The following is a 21,121-nucleotide window of genomic DNA, read 5'->3' as shown; positions in this document are numbered from 1 at the left end:
CTTTTGTTTAATATATATTGATGTCCATTGGTGATTTGGCGACTTCGTGGAGATCTCATTCGCCTTCCCCGCTTATTCAGTTACCTTCCACAAAAAGAGCCCATGTAGGCTTAAATCAGGGCCAACAAGAGCTATGTTTATCAGTTTATAACTATAATGATATTTATTTGTTGTAAAGGGACGTGTTAATTTACTTATTATTGTTATCTAAATTTTAAAGTTTGTAATACCTGAGCGTTGACCAATATGTATAATCGGTTTTTAATCATATATAATAGCCATCAAATCCTTCAGTTTATGACCCAGGTCCTTCTCTCTACTGTTCAGTTTAAGGTTCCTCTAAAATCACACCTTCACTCTCCCCTTTATATTCAGCAATACCGCGTCATCTTATATTCAGCAATACCGTGTCATCTATATTCAGCAATACCGCGTCATCTATATTCAGCAATACCGCGTCATCTATATTCAGCAATACTGTGTCATCTATATTCAGCAAAACTGTGTCATCTATATTCAGCAATACTGTCATCTATATTCAGCAATACCGTGTCATCTATATTCAGCAATACTGTCATCTATATTCAGCTATACCGTGTCATCTATATTCAGCAATACTGTCATCTATATTCAGCAATACTGTCATCTGTATTCAGCAATACCGTGTCATCTATATTCAGCAATACCGCGTCATCTATATTCAGCAATACCGCGTCATCTATATGCAGCAATACCGCGTCATCTATATTCAGCAAAACTGTGTCATCTATATTCAGCAATACTGCGTCATCTATATTCAGCCAAACTGTGTCATCTATATTCAGCAATACCGCGTCATCTATATTCAGCAATACCGCGTCATCTATATTCAGCAATACTGTGTCATCTATATTCAGCAATACCGCGTCATCTATATTCAGCAATACTGTGTCATCTATATTCAGCAATACTGTCATCTATATTCAGCTATACCGTGTCATCTTTATTCAGCAATACCCCGTCATATATATTCAGCTATACCGTGTCATCTTTATTCAGCAAAACTGTGTCATCTATATTCAGCAATACCGCATCATCTATATTCAGCAATACTGTGTCATCTATATTCAGCAATACTGTGTCATCTATATTCAGCAATACCGTGTCATCTATATTCAGCAATAGTCATCTATATTCAGCTATACCGTGTCATCTATATTCAGCAATACTGTCATCTATATTCAGCTATACCGTGTCATCTTTATTCAGCAATACCCCGTCATATATATTCAGCTATACCGTGTCATCTTTATTCAGCAATACTGCGTCATCTATATTTAGCAATAACCCGTCATATATATTCAGCAAACCTAGCCAATGATTTCAGCTACCATTGTTACCTCCGTCGTCAGCAACACTGAAACATTTTATATCCAGTACCACTGGTAGCGTAAACAGCAATGTGACTCTATATTCAACAAGACTTGGTCACCTTTAATTAATATTGAACTCAAATACAAAACAAAACACATTTTTTTCTGAATATACCTTTTAATTCAAAGGAACGTTCACAAATACACTATACAAGAATGACACAGTTAGCCCGATAGATTAGAGTAGTAACAGCAAACTCACAAAACTTTCACTTAGAGAACCCCCCCATTACGGTTTAGGTCACAGCTTCCAAAAAACATACATGAAACTCTTCAACTTGATATGTATGGCCCAACCATTCTAAGCATAGGAGATAGAGAGTGGACAGTCAGCACCTGTCAATCATCGTAGCAGTTTCCACGGTAACAGAGATGAGGGCGGGTCTTAGAACTACAGCCATCATATAACTTCGTGTTCAGATGTGACATACTATGTGTCACAAACAAATAAAAATCTGCAACTTTGGCACATTTCAGATTTTTACAAAAAAAATAAAATAATAACAATTTGCCATTGATTATTCATAAATACTTTTTAAAATGTTAATTTTTTGTTTGTCTTCAAAACATTATAAATTAAATATCTACTCTAAATTTTCCATCTAATCTAATACAAGTAGAAACGCAGCAGTGCACAAATTTTGGGGAGCTCTTATTTTAAAGTATAACAATTACATACACCAACATGTATTTTGTATAGACATTATTTAAAGCTAGGTACAAAATGTATCTATATCCCCGGTGAACGGGTTTGTAAAATTGAAAGACAATAGTCGTTTTTTATAACTTTTGTTCTCATTAATATGCGAGATGACAACACATGCATTATAAGCAAACTATCAGTCTACACAAGGTCTATTGGTCAAAAAGCTGTTTAAATAGTTGACCGTTGACCTCTACGTGTGATGACAGGATTAAATATGGCTACTACCAAGGAACAGGTAAAACACACGGCCTATTGAACTTGTAAATCTTTATACAAAAAACATATATCACCGTTTGTCTGTTGTATTCTAAAAACATAAATTATTTCAGATCTTTGAAGAAAATGTACAAAATACTGGTAGAATGAAATAAATATCAGACTTTTTATATCTTATAATATAAATCTATCTCTGACACTACGTTTCTCTACTGGTTAACTATTTTGAGATCAAAATTAATTTGGACTGAAACTAGTATTAATTAGGAAATAGCAGAAAACATAAATTATCGGCTGGGTTAGGACTAAAAGACTACAGCCTCACAGGGCTACTAACTACTACTGTCGGATATAATAAACTCCAGTCTCCACAAAGACTGGACCGGTTTATTATAATCGTCAGGTACACTGATTCATCAGAGGGCTACACAACAAATGATTTGACATTTCCGTTTTTATTTCAATTAGATTCAAGTTTTTGACTACTCTATACTTTTCTGATGATGAAAACATTCCTCTTGATTATGATGGATTTAGTCAGTTTCTGTATAGCTTTCTACCACAATGGCTCTGGATGGTCATTTATCATCGTGCTAATCCACCTTAATTCAGTATGTGCTGAGTGTCCGAAAATATATACCATTACAGTAATCAGAACCAGAAAAAAGTAGATTGCTATATGTATTCAAGTTTGAAATAATTTAGAAGGGCTTAAAGCAATTTTGAATGCACAAATTCAAAAGAATACCAGTTAGGTCTCTCAAATTCCCAGGAATTCTAACGCTCTGTCCCTAAAACGACCAGATCTCCTATTAAAGTAATCAGCAAATCATTGATTGGCCTCTGAGGTGACTAACAACTAGGACTACACTAAACTTCCAGATAGATCAGGGTACAGGGGATGTTACACACACGTTATAGGTAACACAAGATACAAACATATCCCTGTGTGACAGGGACTCGCTACGGACCTCCAGTACTGTCAAGGTCATGTACCAGATCAAGGTCATGTGTCAGACCATCTATATGGCACCTTCGGAGAACAGTGATATTATTTTCAGTTCTACCTGTGTTTTCTTACGATGTCAATAGCATTCAGGAGTTTTTATATAAATTTAGTTTTGGATTTAAAATCTCTAATCATTGAAGTAAGATTTATACCTAATAAAGTATTATATTTTATCAATTTGAATTATGTAATTCCGAAAACTTTTGACATAATCAATAGCAAACCAACCACAAATGGACAGAAAAGTCACATGACCAAGACAATCCTGGGATATGATTTCTCACTACAATAAATAACATGTATTATATGCACATCTTAAGAATTCTACACGAGTGCTGATGTAGGCGATGGATATATCACTTAAATATAGGTATCTACCTGGTTTCCCCTATTCCTACTTGAATAGTCAAAAGATTACATGAGTACTGGATTTTCCTATTCTATATTCACAATGACAAAACACACAAAATGTTCCCTGAGATCTTGTGTTTCATGGCAAACATGCAGGCCTGCAAACCTTATAAAATTCAATAAATAACTTAATAAAAAATTGAATGTAATACTAGTTTCAGTCCAATTATATACCCTATAAATACAACGAATAGCACTCCATTTGTTCAAAACGGCTCCCTCAGAGAAAATGCCTGAAATTGGAACTCTTCTGATAATGGAGGTAACATTAGGATTTTGTTCCTTCCCCTACACATATATAAATACATATGTGTATATATACACACCAGCTAATTTCCTTTCCAATTGCTGCACAACCATATAAGGTAGGGATCTACAATATGGAAATTGGGAGTCTACATGTACAACCTTGTACGGCGGAAATCTATTCCGAATCTTATACAACCATAGGGATTGGAATCTACAACCTTGTACGGCGGAAATCTATTCAGAATCATATACAACCACAGGGATTGGAATCTACAGCCTTTTAGGATGGAAACCTATTCAGAATCGTATACAACCACAGGGATTGGAATCTACAACCTTTTAGGATGGAAATCTATTCAGAATCGTATACAACCATAGGGATTGGAATCTACAACCTTGTACGGCGGAAATCTATTCCGAATCGTATACAACCATAGGGATTGGAATCTACAACCTTGTATGGCGGAAATCTATTCCGAATCGTATACAACCATAGGGATTGGAATCTACAACCTTTTAGGATGGAAATCTATTCAGTCTTACACAACCATAGGGATTGGAATCTACAACCTTTTAGGATGGAAATCTATTCAGAATCGAATACAACTTTAGGAGCCAGAAGTCAGATACAACAATTGGGGCAAATGCAACTACATGAACAGGAAATTTCACAAAAATATTTAGACATCGAAACTAAATCCATATAATGGCTTAGAATCTATACAGAATATTATACAACAGGGATCAGTGATCAGATGAAACCATTGAGGCTCGAAATTTACAACCATAATTATAGGGCGGGAATCTATACAGAATCTTGCACAACCATAGGGGCGAATCAGATGAAATTATAGGTTTGAATATGATACAGCCATATAAGGCAGGTTATTAACAACCATTAGAGCTATAATTATCAAAGTACAACCAGATGGGTCAGGCATTGGATAAAACAATAGGGGTCACACATCAGAAAAAACAATAGGGGTCAGATATCATATTCAACAATAGGGGTCAGATATCGGATAAAACAATACGGATAGGGGATATGACACAACCATTTGGGCTTGTAGTCTTGTACAACCAAAAGAGCTCAAAACTCAAAATCCAAATTACCACTGGTATGGAAAGTAAAGTTTTACTGTAATGTATATATAAACACATATGTATTTCATCTAACCCTTCCAAAAATTCAGACTGCTGGTTTCAAGAGCAATAGAAGGAATGTGGTTGATGTTTACCTACTACACATATACACACTACTACACCAATAGCTTCGCACTCCAGCGTTGATATCACCTGCCAGAAGATCTATGGGGCTCACCACAGGTTTTCTTATACATCAATATTGAATTAATGTTTTTGGTAAGAAGCTTTTCTTTGTAAAAAGTAGTCTATTTTGATATGTTATTAAATGATATATACTTTTTTCAGTAAAGCAAATTATCTATCTGTAAAAATTAAAACTTTTCAAGTTTCCACAGATTTTCAGTAACATATTTTAAAGGATTTTTTCCCCTTCATTTTTTATTTGTACTAATAGTCTGTCAAAGAAAATTCTGGTGAGGGTCTATTTGAGCTGAGTTAAATTCCTAGCTCATCAAATTCCGCTTGCCAGACTTAGTTTGTCAGCTTACAAAAAGAATTAAGGACAGAATTTTGAAACTGGTCAAAATGCTAAAGTATTTTCATATCATAATGTTCATGTGTCAATTTTAATTAAGAGCGGGAAATCCATGTGGATGATTCTTACTAAAAATCTGCAGGAAACCCATGTTTAGGTTGTATACGAAAACCCTAAATCAAAGCTGTAATGAAAGGAAACTGGATATAAATTAAACAATTGTAAACATCTTTGGATGACTTACCCGTGGGAACCCCATCTAAAGTACATACAAACTAGCAATACATGTAGAGAGAGAGTAAATATATCTATGTACAGAGGGCGTTAACATAATTTGTCCAGCAAGTACAAGTTTTAAATTACATGAAGAGAAAAATACACAATATGCAACAGAAATTTACATAATATATAACAACTTTTTTTTCTATATTTTGAAAAAAAAAATAGAAAAAAAAAAAATCCACAAATCACAAATGACTTGCGTTTTGAGACAAGATTGGACCCTGAAATTTGTATTTTTCTATTACAAACTTGACATGATAATGTAGCATTTCACCATAAATAGCACTATGGCATAACTTCCAGAATAATGTATATACCTACATTTATTTCTATCTGGGTCGTCAATTTCCCGTGAACAAAACATGGACAGAATTAATAAAAGCAGGGCAACAAAGTCATCGAGACACATCAACTTTAAGAAAATCTTAACACAACAACCAGTCTTTTAGCCAAACAAATGAAGAATTTTCCCCATTTTCCTTTCTACTTACTAATGAAAAACAGGTCAATTCTGCTGCAATAAATCATTTGATGGCTTTCAAAGACTTTCTTCTTTGCTCTCTTTCTGTTCTTAATTCTTACATCCATAATTTACAACTTCATACTCTTAACAACTTTTTATCAATCTACTTAAAAACTTGATGTGTTTTTTCTTACCCCATGACAGTGTTGCCTACATTACAAAAGCTCATGATGGTTACAGCTGTGTTTAGCGATGACAATGAAATTATTAGTTTACTACGGTATAACTACAATAACATTTGTGACTAAAACTGATGGCAATCAATCAACATCATAATATACCAACATGACACTGTACAAACAGTTACCCCTGAAGGGGCCCCAATATAAATCTTACAATATCTTAATAATCGTATGTATATATATTTATATATATGTATACTACTACGAATAGTAACCCCCGAAAGGGCCTCCATCCTTAAGTCTTACGATATCTTCATAAGATCTTATGTATACCACTACAACAAGATATTAAATATTACAATTTATCAACATCATCATAATAAAACAAATGAATTATTTTCCCTTGACAATCAATTATATAAAACCTTTATTTACATACTGGTGTAGACGTCACTGGTTCCACACATCCTCTTGTCGCGGTGCAGTCTCGCTAATCTACCGTCACTTGTGACAGGCTGTCGTATGACGTAAAACACAGTAGTTTTAATATGGTAGAGACCTGTACCGTAATTCATCTCATCAGCACACTGCTTCTGTTGTTATTGAATAAAATACATAAAACTTTGATACAACAATGAGTACCAAATATTAACTAAAGCTTCGATACAATGTTGAGTACCAAATGGTAACCTCAATTTATGCGTATATATAACATTATGCATGAATTGCTTGCGTGATAAAAAAAAAAAAAAATCGTAGATGATTTTAGAGACAAGGGATGAATATGTCAACAGATTAGCTGTGTCAATTACGGTACAAATCTCAAACCAAGAGGTCCACTTATACATAAACCAGATCTCACAATACTCACACAAAAATCACACCAAATACTCATGTTAAATGGGGGGTAATCAATCGGTTGTATTGGTTAAGATAAAAATCAACTGGTGTAATCAAACATAAGCTTATTTTTAAGATATTTTTTTTTTCCAATTTTTTTCCCAACTCATTTCTCTATCTTTTTATTTTATTTTCATACTTTTTTTTCATTTATTTAGGATCACAAATTTACACAACCAATTTTGAAACTAATTTCCCCTTCAATCATACATAATCAACTTTAAATGATTTTTTTTTGTTAAGTTCATTATTATAATATAAGTTCAGCATTAAACAGCAGTATATACATAAATATTGGAAAAAGTTCAAAAATATCGTAAGTACCACCTGATGTTCAGTCATAAATTTAATCATGCATTCTAGACTTCTGTACAATAGTACATCTCACAGACCATACCGGCTCCTCCTGATCATACATCTAACTACGCGGTCATATCAATCTTCTATAGGCCATACTCAAACTTTTGAGGCAATATTTTTTCTATTCAATTACACTGGACTTGAAAGAATCCCCATATATGTACCAAAGGTTTCGATGCCTATTGCCATTAGTTATGTTGCCGTGTTTGATGGTGTCCCCAGGTGGAGGACATGGTCTGTGAGGTAGATAAAACAGTATTGCTTTACATTTCAACTGGTTTTCAAAAAAACATGCCATAAAAATTTCATGAGGAAGAAATCTTTGTCTCTATGTATAGTTTAAGCAAATATTAGGGTTTCTATATTCTCCAACCCAACAGCAGAGGATTATTCAATAACTTGCAAAATTTGCTGCAGATATTGGCTAAATTTTCATACAGGACCAAAACAAATAAAACAACAAATAGTAATAAAGATTTTTAAAAATCCATAAAATTTATCAAACCATACTATGTACATCATATTTTACAAATAAAATATGTCATTATGAACCTTTTATATCTGTGATGTGTGATAACATGTATTGGTAACTACACAACAGATGTAGCCATAGCAACTGTTTGGTCACCAACAGGATGCCGAGAAAAAGAGACAGACGGCCTTCATGTGGTTGACATGCTCAAATAGTAAATAAGACCTCCCCTAGTATAAATGACCCTAACTGAAAATAATAAGACCTCCCCCAGTATATATGACTATGAACCAGTAGATAATACTGAAGGTATTATGGGTTAACGACTTAATCTGTTGGTAACCATGGCAGCAGTTGCTACGGCTATCACTACAATCACAGGATCATGATATTCAAACAGACAAATTGATTATTGCTATCTGACTGAACGCCGGGAAAACAATCAGTATTGTTTGCCTGACTCCAGGTTACAAAATCTATACTTAAACTTAACAGATTTTAATTAACAAAGTTTTACTCAATCTGGGAGAACTTCACACAGGCACATCAAATTAAAAGTCTGCACAACCAAAAACAACATTTGTTTTTAAAAGTTCCCAGTCAGATTCTAGCTGGTCACCATGTTCTCGAACATTTCCTTTTTCATTTAGTTAAACTATGATATTACATGAATAAATTGCTCATTATTCAATAGATTTAAAAAAAAAAAAAAATCATAAAAACAATTCAACATATGCTCGAAATCATTTTGCGTATTTTAAAAATATTATTTTAGAATAACCCTAAATGGCTAACTAAAATCAGCACTCAATTTTCATTTCTTTTAAAAGTCAAGATTAAAACTTGGGTTTTGTTGGAATATGGCAGGGTTTTAACAGTCTGCTTGCAGTAGATCAACTTAAAAAGGTTTTGTATTGCTTGTTAAAACTGATATTGAACACAACTTCTGAACTTAAAGATACAAAGGCAGGCAGAAGTTAAAAACAAGTATAACAAAGTAATCAATGTTCTGATGTACAGACAAACCTTCCATCTGGCTTTAGGTTGTCTCTATGTACATTACTCATCGCATGATTTCAACAAATTAAAAATATGAAAAAAGTGACTTAAAATCAGCAAATAAAACTCAAAATATATACAAACATATGACAAAAGAACAATATACAAGAGGAGGTTTGGAAGGTCACATTTGGCAAAATCAATAATAGATGGAAGCAAAATTTTCTAATCTAATAAGGCAAAAATAAGAAGAAAATGTGGTTTGTGTTTGTATTAAAATGTATACATGTCATATGATGCAATGTTTTAATAACAATTAACAGAATAAGTGGCCTTCGGTAAAATGTACAGGCGTTCGTGATAAAACTTTATCTCGTCACATAAACTGGAGATGAAATGTAAATATGGAATAATTTAGAACACAAAAATAATGTAAGACAATTCAAATAAAACATGATCTGTGTACCTTCCATTTGCTCAAGAAAAGTATAATAGAGATATAAAAATGGTCTTCTAAAATGGAGCTGGTAACAGCCTCCATGCGACAAGGTCAACCATCCTTCCAACCATGTCTGCCATAAAATGCTTTCTTTGTTTTTTAGTCTGCAACCAGAAACAAGACAAAATTAAATCATGTTTAACTGCTCTGGAGCAGTCATTAAAGGCAAATATTTTCATAACCAATATTTCATGTCACATTTTCCTTTGAACTTTCACCTAATTTATTCATCAGTTATATAAAATTGTTGTTGAGTACAATGTGTAGAATCGTGGTAATTGTTATTTTGTAATTAACTGATCTAACCTGGCCTTACATACCTGTATTGACTTCCGTGGTAATTGTTATTTTGTAATTAACTGATCTAACCCGGCCTTACATACCTGTATTGACTTCCGTGGTAATTGTTATTTTGTAATTAACTGATCTAACCCGGCCTTACATACCTGTATTGACTTCCGTGGTAATTGTTATTTTGTAATTAACTGATCTAACCCGGCCTTACATACCTGTATTGACTTCCGTGGTAATTGTTATTTTGTAATTAACTGATCTAACCCGGCCTTACATACCTGTATTGACTTCCGTGGTAATTGTTATTTTGTAATTAACTGATATAACCCGGCCTTACATACCTGTATTGACTTGGTGTTTAATGTTGACTGGTGTTAATGGTAACCATTCTGGAAATTGGTGGCTATAAGCTGTCCCTGAAAAATGTCAAAATTCAATTATTACCTTTTAATTTCAAAATCTTGAAACTCGAACCTGAAGTTGTATGCAACAGGAATATCTCCTAAAGACAGGTAAGGAAGTACATCATTATTTAAGAACTCTCAAAAATTGCATCTTAAAATTTGTGTTAGTGACTTTTATCGTGAGACTTCAAACATCTTGTCTGAATGAAGTTTATCCTGTGAATTAGCTAAAAAGGTGGTTCATTGCTACAGAACTTGGAGAAGAACAGTGCAGAATGGAGGCAGTTGATCAGATGTAAATGATGAACACTGGTATTCAGCTGTTTGCCCTTTTCTCCATGATGAGTGAAGGAAATAATACTCACGGCTAGGTTATGGCCGAAGCTGGATGGCTGGGGACTGGTGGCCTGAATATAGCTGAGACCGTCCTGGCTGTACAGGTCACATGGTCCGGGGCTGTTGGCTAGCGGGATACCACGACTGCTGGTGGCGGGAGAGGTAGCAGTGGGGAAGGCTTGTTGTTGGCCAAGGTTATTTATCACAGCTGAAACAACATTTTATACAAAATACAAGGTCATTTTAAGTGGCAATGTTTCTATAGACTTAAAAGTACTGAAAAGAAATAATGCAATTATTCAATAGAGGACAGGTCAAGGTCAATTGTAGAAATGGAAAGGTCATGGCAGTAAAAGCCAATAGAACATGCTACTGTGTTCAAGGTCAAGGTCAAGTTAGGGTTGTGAAGCACTAAGAATGCAAATGTCCTATAACACTTGTCTACATTGAAATCCAAACAAGCTGGCTACATTAAATAATCCAATATTCAGTGCATTTGTGGTACAACATTAGATAATCACTACCATACAACATATTTAAATTATGATATATTATTATGTAAAGGACTAAAAGGAGTGATTGCATGTCAACATAGAAATGAGGAAGAAAAGATATGATCTACAGTGTCAGATAGAAACAGATATGAACATGGTATGAACCAGGCCATCAGAATTGTTGACTGCTGCAGAAAAATATAATTATACAAAACAATTATGTACAGTAAAGAAAAAAATATAACAATAATGAGAGAGAAAGAAAACTGAAGACAGAATTAGTCTTGAGAGAGAAAGAAAACTGAAGACAGAATTAGTCTAGAGAGAGAAAGAAAACTGAAGACAGAATTAGTCTTGAGAGAGAAAGAAAACTGAAGACAGAATTAGTCTTGAGAGAGAAAGAAAACTTAAGTAGAGAATGAATCTGAGCAAAGGAGAAAAAAACTTTCCTAACTTTAAGTTAACTTGCTAGAAAAAATAGATTTCCTATCTTCTACAGGAAGCTGACTGCACACGACATTCCTGGTGTATGATAATTAATTTTCTGTCTGTTTGATACCTTAGTTGGCACGTACAGAAAGCCACCAATGGTTGTTTCCTTGTGAAGTTTCCTATGCTTGATTCTCCCTCGGTACACATAGTTTGTCTGTCCCAAGTGCTTAAGGAACTCTATTAGTTTGATCAATGTTTCTGATGTCTCCCTAAACCACCAGCCTGCTGTGCTAATAGCCCCGAAGGTACCACATATGTCATTTTCAATTATTGAATATTCAAAGATGTAATGTATTCTGATCATTGCAGAAGGATATATAGCATCGAACCACAAATTATCAGTCAAAGATAGTCTTAACTGGAATTCCACAGATAGTCATATTAGCACAGACCTCCTTCAGTGTTCAACTAGTGGCCATTAAAAACAGCTTCAGGCCCAGAAGCACCACAAACTGTTATAAAAATAAACTTTCAAAATCCAAATGGCAAATAATCAGCTGTTTTAATGAGCCTGCAGCACGCCTCTCACTTGGGAATGTTAATACTAACTATTCCCAGCTCAAGTTTGGAAGTTTTTATAAATTTTTCATTTTAGAGTGGTAAAAGCTCACAGAAGCATCACATGTCTCCCTACAGTAAAACTATAAACATTCCTTTTGATCTCTTGTGGAAAACAAGTTTGACAAGAATCATTCCTCTACTAGGTCTTTATGTTCTGACATCAATAAACAATTCTAGCTATTTTCGTGATTTCAAACTTTGGGAGATCATTAAAATGGTTAGAATAGACAATGTTTATTTAGAAGCTCAAGTCTGATTTTTTTTTTTTAATTTCCTATATTTGTCTAATTTTGATTGTTGTACTATCATTGTTTTAATGTTTTTATAGCTATGATATATCCTTGTCCCCCCCCCCCCCCCCCCCTTCGTTTTAATGTTTTTATAGCTATGATACCCCCCCCCCCCCCTTCGTTTTAATGTTTATATAGCTATGATATATCATTGTCCCCCCCCCCTCCCTGTTTTAATGTTTTTATAGCTATGATATATCCTTGCCCCATCCTTGCCCCCCCCCCCCCCCCCCCCCCCCCCCCCTTCTCTTTTTGATGTTAGTCCTTTCCTTGTCTGATTTATACAGTAGACTGATTACTATATACCACCGATATTCCTCGTCTAATATTGACGTGGATTCTATTACAGAGATTCTACCTGAATTCCTGTCGAGACTTTAATCATAGTACCCGCCCTGGCCCCCCGATATAACCATCGCACACACACGAGCTGACACTCATCAATTCTGCATGTCGAGGAGTCTACTACCCTTCCCACAGGAGTGGGTGTCAACTTCAGTGACGAGTGGGGCGTGGTTATTAGTCTCCCTATACCAACCCAATACTTTAATTAGTGTATCAGAACTGACGGCCGGTATTTAAGTTGGTATTTCAGACTTGGCCTCTACAAACCTTTCCAGTATCCTGGGATGCATTTCCTTCTCTCTCATTTTTCTAATTTAGTGTAAAATCAATCACTCTAGATTTTGCCATTATCTTGATCCAGCAAAAGGTCTTTTTCAATCAAAACTGCATTTTTTGAGAGCAAACAATTGATTAGGGGATTGAAATGTATCTACTCAAAGGCATCAAGCCTTCATTTTTTAAAATCTGGTTTTGATCAAATTTAGTATTGCTTCTTTTATTATTGATAGAGACTGGATTAAACTCGAAGGAAAGCAGGATTGAAATAACAGTGTTTTCAGGAATAAGTCAATTGTCTTATAGACTGTCAGTAACAAACAATGGCAGGCTCATATGTCAAAGTCAGCGTCTCATGCAACAGACAAACAGAACTGATGAATGTCAAAATAATGAAAATGTAATGACAAAACATGACACAACTATCAGAAAGTGTTTTCTGTTAGAAGAGGAAATAAGAACAATTCATGTTAAACTAGAAATAAAGAAGATCTAGATAGAAATCCTTGAAGTTTAGCACTTTTTTTTTTACACATGTAAATTTACTGCTAATGTATATCAACATTAGTGTGAACATCATTTCAACTTTGTCCTTAAGTTCTTCTTAACAATGCCTCTTCCTTGTCCTTTGATTAAAATTTGAAGACAACCCAGAAGACCATTCTATCTGCCAGGGTAATATGACACCATTAATGAGCTACCAAAAGGTATAATTTCTGCACAAGACATTGATCCGGTTAAGGGGAAGTAATCAAGTATTTTTCTGTAATTACAAAGTCAGAGAGTATATAAATCATGCCTTGCCTATTTCGTGTTTTACAGAGGAAGTTGCAGTGTTTCACAGTCTGATAAGGACAGACCTTTTATTTACAAATGAATAGACTCGGGACTAAAGTGTCTAATTGTACGAGTACTTCCTGTTTACTAGGGATGTCTCTTTGTTGTTTACTTCCTGTTTATCAGTGTGTGTCTTAATGTATGACTACTTCCTGTTTATCAGTGTGTGTCTTAATGTATAACTACTTCCTGTTTATCAGTGTGTGTCTTAATGTATAACTACTTCCTGTTTATCAATGTGTCCCACTGCATGACTATTTCCTGTTTATCAGTGTATGTCTCAATGTATGACTACTTCCAGTTTATCAGTGTGTCTCAATGTATAACTACTTCCTGTTTATCAATGTGTCCCACTGCATGACTATTTCCTGTTTATCAGTGTATGTCTCAGTGTATGACTACTTCCTGTTTATTAGTGTATGTCTCAATGTATAAATACTTTCTGTTTATCAGTGTGTGTCTTAATGTATAACTACTTCCTATTTATCAGTGTGTCTTAATGTATAACTACTTCCTGTTTATCAGTGTATGTCTCTTTGTTGATTACTTCCTGTTTATCAGTGTGTGTCTCATAGTAAGACTACTTCCTGTATATTAGTGTGTCTCAATGTATAACTACTTCCTGTTTATCAGTGTGTGTCTCAATGTATGAATACTTCCTGTATATCAGTGTGTGTCTTAATGTATAACTACTTCGTGTTTATCAGTGTATGTCTCACTGCATGACTACTTCGTGTTTATCAGTGTATGTCTCAATATATGACTACTTCCTGTTTATCAGCGTGTGTCTCAATGTATGACTACTTCCTGTTTATCAGTGTATGTCTCACTGCATGACTACTTCCTGTTTATCAGTGTATGTCTCAATGTATGACTACTTCCTGTTTATCAGTGTATGTCTCACTGCATGACTACTTCCTGTTTATCAGTGTGTCTCAATGTATGAATACTTCCTGTATATCAGTGTGTCTTAATGTATAACTACTTCGTGTTTATCAGTGTATGTCTCACTGCATGACTACTTCGTGTTTATCAGTGTATGTCTCAATGTATGACTACTTCCTGTTTATCAGTGTATGTCTCAATGTATGACTACTTCCTGTTTATCAGTGTATGTCTCAATGTATGACTACTTCCTGTTTATCAGTGTATGTCTCACTGCATGACTACTTCCTGTTTATCAGCATGTCTCAATGTATAACTACTTCCTGTTTATCAGTGTATGTCTCACTGCATGACTACTTCCTGTTTATCAGTGTATGTCTCAATGTATGACTACTTCCTGTTTATCAGTGTATGTCTCACTGCATGACTACTTCCTGTTTATCAGCATGTCTCAATGTATAACTACTTCCTGTTTATCAGTTTGTCTAAATGTATGACTACTTCCTGTATTTCAGTGTGTCTCAATGTATGACTACTTCCTGTATATCAGTGTGTCTCAATGTATGACTACTTTCTGTTTACCAGGGAGTATCTCATTGTATGACTACTTCCTGTATATCAGTGTGTCTCAATGTATGACTACCAAGGATCTTATGGTATGTGTTTCTGTGTATGACTTTGTATAAACTTCCAATGTAAGAGAATCTATTTCAGTGTAGGACTTACCACATACAGGTTGATGTCTGTGCAATTATGCTTTTTGATAGCTCAAAAGAGGTTTATTTTTCAAGATTTGTCAGACTTAAGCAGTAGTTCTAATGACCAAAGACTGGGTTATTTAATTCAATTTTTACATGAAATTACATGTATCTGGACAAGGTAGAAAAATGGTGTACACACTGATACATTTGTCTATTAGGGAATTGGTATACAAGCTTCTCCAAGGTCAAGGACAGAGTTATCAACAAGGTCAAGGTCATTACTATTAATAGGTTGTTTAGTAATGTAGAGAATATTACACACTGAGGAAGTGAGTTTCATTGTTACATCAGTTAAGTGTCTGCAGTAATGACCATTTGTATTAATTAGAGAAAAGTAGGACATCGTAATGGTTAGTATTTTACTGCCAGACAAGAAACTACAGATTTGAACATTGTGCAAAGAGGATGGATGGCCCATCACCACAACACAGGACCGCGTCTCAAAATAGCTCCATCATAAAATTCAAACATTGTTGCTGATTCTGACTTTCAGCTAAAAATTTCAATTATCAACAGAATCAAAATATATCAAAATGTAAATCATTTTCTATACTTTTGTCCTAAAATGAACTTTGAATTGTAGCTGTGGTCCGTGAGTGATAGAGGGGGTGCATGTCTTTCACCTTCGTGACAAGTGTCCCTAACGACCAGAGAGAAGCTTGTGTACAGTGCAGTACATAACACAACTACGCGTGTCTAACACGCTGTACTACACCACTACATAGCAAACACGGAGGTGTGTGGCCTCGACGAACCTTGGGTGGACTGGGTGGACTTGACCACGACTTGGTACGGTTGTGTCCTTCCGTCGGTATGCATTTGTATGCATCGGTTAGTCAATGCTTTTCCTCCTACACCTTCAAGGGAAACGTTGGGTTTTAGTTAAGTGGTGCCCATTGTATATACCATCTACAGAGTACCACCTTTTGATGTTTTGTAAATGCTGCAAGGACGCAAATGGCTCCATTTTTTTTATTATTAAAGTCTGGTGGTACAATTCACCAATGCTAATCAATATATATATATCGCAAGTTCTTCAAGCTAACTTTGCCCTCTAATGATTTACTGTGTCCTGACCACCTCGGACCATGGTTACCAGGTTTACACAAGAGACGGAGAAAATGCAGTCTTTTCCAAGATTTCCTCTCATCATGTCTGCCTTAGCAGCACTCGGTTAAATTTCAACATCAATAACCTTAAGTTGTTACCCCTATGTTCAGAACCTAGTAAAACGACTATAAATCACATTTAGGATTCCTTATCATGATTCTCTCTCTACTCAATTTCTTTGCATTTTTGCAATACCCTGCTTTTCATTCTTTCCTAAGGTTCTAATCTATTTAACCTATTACAGTTTTTTGTTGTTGATGAAGTGTATTCTTATCAACGTTCAAGCTAATTAACTTTGGTATTTGGTAACCTTCAATTTTCTCCTGGCATCAAATTGTGACGGAAACTCATTGCAGTCCTATCTCCACTTTTCTGCGGGCCTTTACATTAATCCTTATTTAAATATTTCTGTATTTCAATTACAATTTTTTTGCTATTTGGCACCAAATTGTAGGTATGTTATGTTCTGTGAATGTTTCATGAGCAACACTTAATCAACCCCTGTATTCCCTTAATCCTAGGCTGTAGTTTCAGCAGAGGTAAGCAAGGAAATACTACTATTGGTAAAATAATCCAACAAGTCTACGGAGAAACAGAGAAACAAAACGTTGAGGAGAGAATCATGCACAAATCAACTGTTTCCCTCCAGGTGAAAGGTGTTTTCTTAATCAATGGTGACGACAAATGTCACAGCATCAGAATTATCACATTGTTAAAATCATGCTTTTAGTGTTTTACAGAAAAGATTGTAGATTTTGTCCAGAGTTGGAATGAAAATCTCTATAAGGTCAAATTAAAACAGCTTATCTATCTATGACCAACATATAGAGTATGGTGAACACACATACAACAGAATGCCAAATCTTCAATGCTACAAGGCACTCTGGAAATATTGAAAACAAATTTTTTTTAATTGCATCAGGACTGTTATTGTTTTGTTTTTTTTCTTTCTTTTTTATGAGACCTAGAATTGGTTATATGTAATAGCCTAATATGATGTTCTGTCTTTTTTCATATATAGATAAAAATCTGTTAAATTCTACCCGACATTTCTGAGAAGGCCCGAGCTGATTGTGAACTGATGTACAATGCACTACTGATGTATAATCTACAAGCAATGAAGAAGTGGCTACCAACCATACTGGTCGATGTAAACTGTCTGAGCGTGTCACCATGGTGATAACAGTGAGGGAATCTAAACAATGTGTCTGAAGCCTAGGGCTAGTGTTTATCATAACCACCACCAAAAACAGGAAAGGGGTGCTGGGCAACATCTCGACACATTATAGGGGTGGACTCTGTCAGCAGGGCAACAACTTGATATGTCATAGGGGTAGACTGTCAGCGAGGCAATAACTCAACATGTCATAGGGGTGGACTGTCAGCGAGGCAATAACTCAACATGTCATAGGGGTAGACTGTCAGCGAGGCAATAACTCAACACGTCATAGGGGTGGACTGTCAGCGAGTCAATAACTCAACACGTCATAGGGGTAGACTGTCAGCCAGGCAATAACTCAACACGTCATACGGGTGGACTGTCAGCAGGGCAATAACTCAACACGTCATAGGGGTGGACTGTCAGCGAGGCAACAACTCAACATGTCATAGGGGTAGACTGTCAGCGAGGCAATAACTCAACACATCATAGGGGTAGACTGTCAGCAGGGCAATAACTCAACATGTCATAGGGGTAGACTGTCAGCGAGGCAATAACTCAACACGTCATAGGGGTGGACTGTCAGCAGGGCAATAACTCAACACGTCATAGGGGTGGACTGTCAGCGAGGCAATAACTCAACATGTCATAGGGGTAGACTGTCAGCGAGGCAATAACTCAACACATCATAGGGGTGGACTGTCAGCAGGGCAATAACTCAACACGTCATAGGGGTGGACTGTCAGCGAGGCAACAACTCAACATGTCATAGGGGTAGACTGTCAGCGAGGCAATAACTCAACACGTCATAGGGGTGGACTGTCAGCAGGGCAATAACTCAACACGTCAAAGGGGTGGACTGTCAGCGAGGCAACAACTCAACATGTCATAGGGGTGGACTGTCAGCAGGGCAATAACTCAACACGTCATAGGGGTGGACTGTCAGCGAGGCAATAACTCAACACGTCATAGGGGTGGACTGTCAGCGAGGCAATAACTCAACATGTCATAGGGGTAGACTGTAAGCGAGGCAATAACTCAACACGTCATAGGGGTGGACTGTCAGAGAGGCAATAATTCAACCCGTCATAGGGTTGGACTGTCAGCGAGGCAATAACTCAACATGTCATAGGGGTGGACTGTCAACCAGGCAACAACTCAACATGTCATAGGGGTAGACCGTCAGCAGGGCAACAACTCAACATGTCATAGGGGTAGACTGTCAGAGAGCCAATAACTCAACATGTCATAGGGGTGGACTGTCAGCGAGGCAATAACTCAACACGTCATAGGGGTAGACTCAGCAGGGCAATAACTCAACATGTCATAGGGGCGGACTGTCAGCGAGGCAATAACTCAACACGTCATAGGGGTGGACTGTCAGCGAGGCAATAACTCAACACGTCATAGGGGTGGACTGTCAGCGAGGCAATAACTCAACACGTCATAGGGGTGGACTGTCAGCGAGGCAATAACTCAACATGTCATAGGGGTGGACTGTCAGCGAGGCAATAACTCAACATGTCATAGGGGTAGACTGTCAGTGAGGCAATAACTCAACACGTCATAGGGGTAGACTGTCAGCAGGGCAACAACTTGATATGTCATAGGGGTGGACTGTCAGCGAGGCAATTACTCAACACGTCATAGGGGTAGACTGTCAGCGAGCCAATAACTCAACATGTCATATGGGTAGACTGTCAGTGAGGCAATAACTCAACATGTCATAGGAGTGGACTGTCAGCAGGGCAATAACTCAACACGTCATAGGGGTGGACTCTGTCAGCGAGGCAATAACTCAACATGTCATAGGGGCGGACTGTCAGCGAGGCAATAACTCAACATGTCATAGGGGTGGACTGTCAGCGAGGCAATTACTCAACACGTCATAGGGGTGGACTCTGTCAGCGAGGCAATAACTCAACACGTCATAGGGGTAGACTGTCAGCGAGGCAATAACTCAACACGTCATAGGGGTGGACTGTCAGCGAGGCAATAACTCAACACGTCATAGGGGTGGACTGTCAGCGAGGCAATAACTCAACACGTCATAGGGGTAGACTGTCAGCGAGGCAATAACTCAACACATCATAGGGGTAGACTGTCAGCAGGGCAACAACTCAACATGTCATAGGGGTGGACGGTCAGCGAGGCAATAACTCAACACGTCATAGGGGCGGACTGTCAGTGAGGCAATACCTCAACATGTCATATGGGTAGACTGTCAGTGAGGCAATAACTCAACATGTCATAGGGGTGGACTGTCAGCGTGGCAATAACTCAACACGTCATAGGGGTGGACTGTCAGCGAGGCAATAACTCAACACGTCATAGGGGTAGATTGTCAGCGAGGCAATACCTCAACATGTCATATGGGTAGACTGTCAGTGAGGCAATAACTCAACATGTCATAGGGGCGGACTGTCAGTGAGGCAATAACTCCACATGTCATAGGGGTAGACTGTCAGTGAGGCAATAACTCAACATGTCATAGGGGCGGACTGTCAGTGAGGCAATAACTCAACATGTCATAGGGGTAGACTGTCAGCGAGGCAATAACTCAACACGTCATAGGGATAGACTGTCAGCGAGGCAATAACTCAACATGTCATAGGGGTGGACTGTCAGCGAGGGCAACAACTCAACATGTCATAGGGGCGGACTGTCAGCGAGGCAATAACTCAACACGTCATAGGGGTAGACTGTCAGCGAGGCAATAACTCAACATGGTATAGGGGTGGACTGTCAGCCAGGCAATTACTCAACACGTCATAGGGGTAGACTGTCAGCGAGGCAATAACTCAACATGTCATAAGGATGGACTCTGTCAGCAGGGCAACAGGAGGGCGGAGGTCATATAGGGACAAGTTTATATCGGTTAGATAGGGGGCAGCTAATTTCAAGTATCAAATAGAGGAGAGGTAATGTCGGATAGGGGAGGAGTAAGTATCAAATTGGGGAAAGGTAATGTCGGATAGGGGAGGGTAATATCAAATAATGATGGAGCTAGCATTAAATAGCCTTAACAGGGGAGGGGCTAATGACATTTCTGAGAGGAGTAAACTACAAATACGGAAAGGCTAATGCGTAATATAA

General features: G+C 36.9%; 1 protein-coding gene across 15 annotated transcripts in view; it reads right to left on the bottom strand.

Moving 5' to 3' along the window:
- Window positions 1-1,510: 1,510 nt before the first annotated feature.
- LOC117333190 (RNA-binding protein Musashi homolog 2-like) overlaps window positions 1,511-21,121 on the bottom strand; it is a 136,015-nt gene continuing 116,404 nt past the window's right edge. For 8 of the 15 annotated variants that reach the window (XM_033892350.1, XM_033892351.1, XM_033892353.1 and 5 more), the window contains 4 exons: window positions 16,512-16,613; window positions 10,845-11,023; window positions 10,417-10,491; window positions 1,511-9,885 (listed from right to left, as the gene is read on the bottom strand). In XM_033892350.1, coding sequence (XP_033748241.1) covers window positions 10,450-10,491; window positions 10,845-11,023; window positions 16,512-16,613 — 323 coding nt within the window. In that variant the 3' untranslated portion in view covers window positions 1,511-9,885; window positions 10,417-10,449. The remainder of the gene's footprint in view (window positions 9,886-10,416; window positions 10,492-10,844; window positions 11,024-16,511; window positions 16,614-21,121) is intronic. The other 7 variants (XM_033892355.1, XM_033892359.1, XM_033892358.1 and 4 more) reach the window with 3 other exon arrangements.

The sequence above is a fragment of the Pecten maximus genome, chromosome 8 (assembly GCF_902652985.1).
Source record: "Pecten maximus chromosome 8, xPecMax1.1, whole genome shotgun sequence".
NCBI classification, from domain to species: domain Eukaryota; kingdom Metazoa; phylum Mollusca; class Bivalvia; order Pectinida; family Pectinidae; genus Pecten; species Pecten maximus.
Note: the sequence above shows the minus strand (reverse complement) of the source record. Positions and strands in the feature narration are given on the sequence as shown.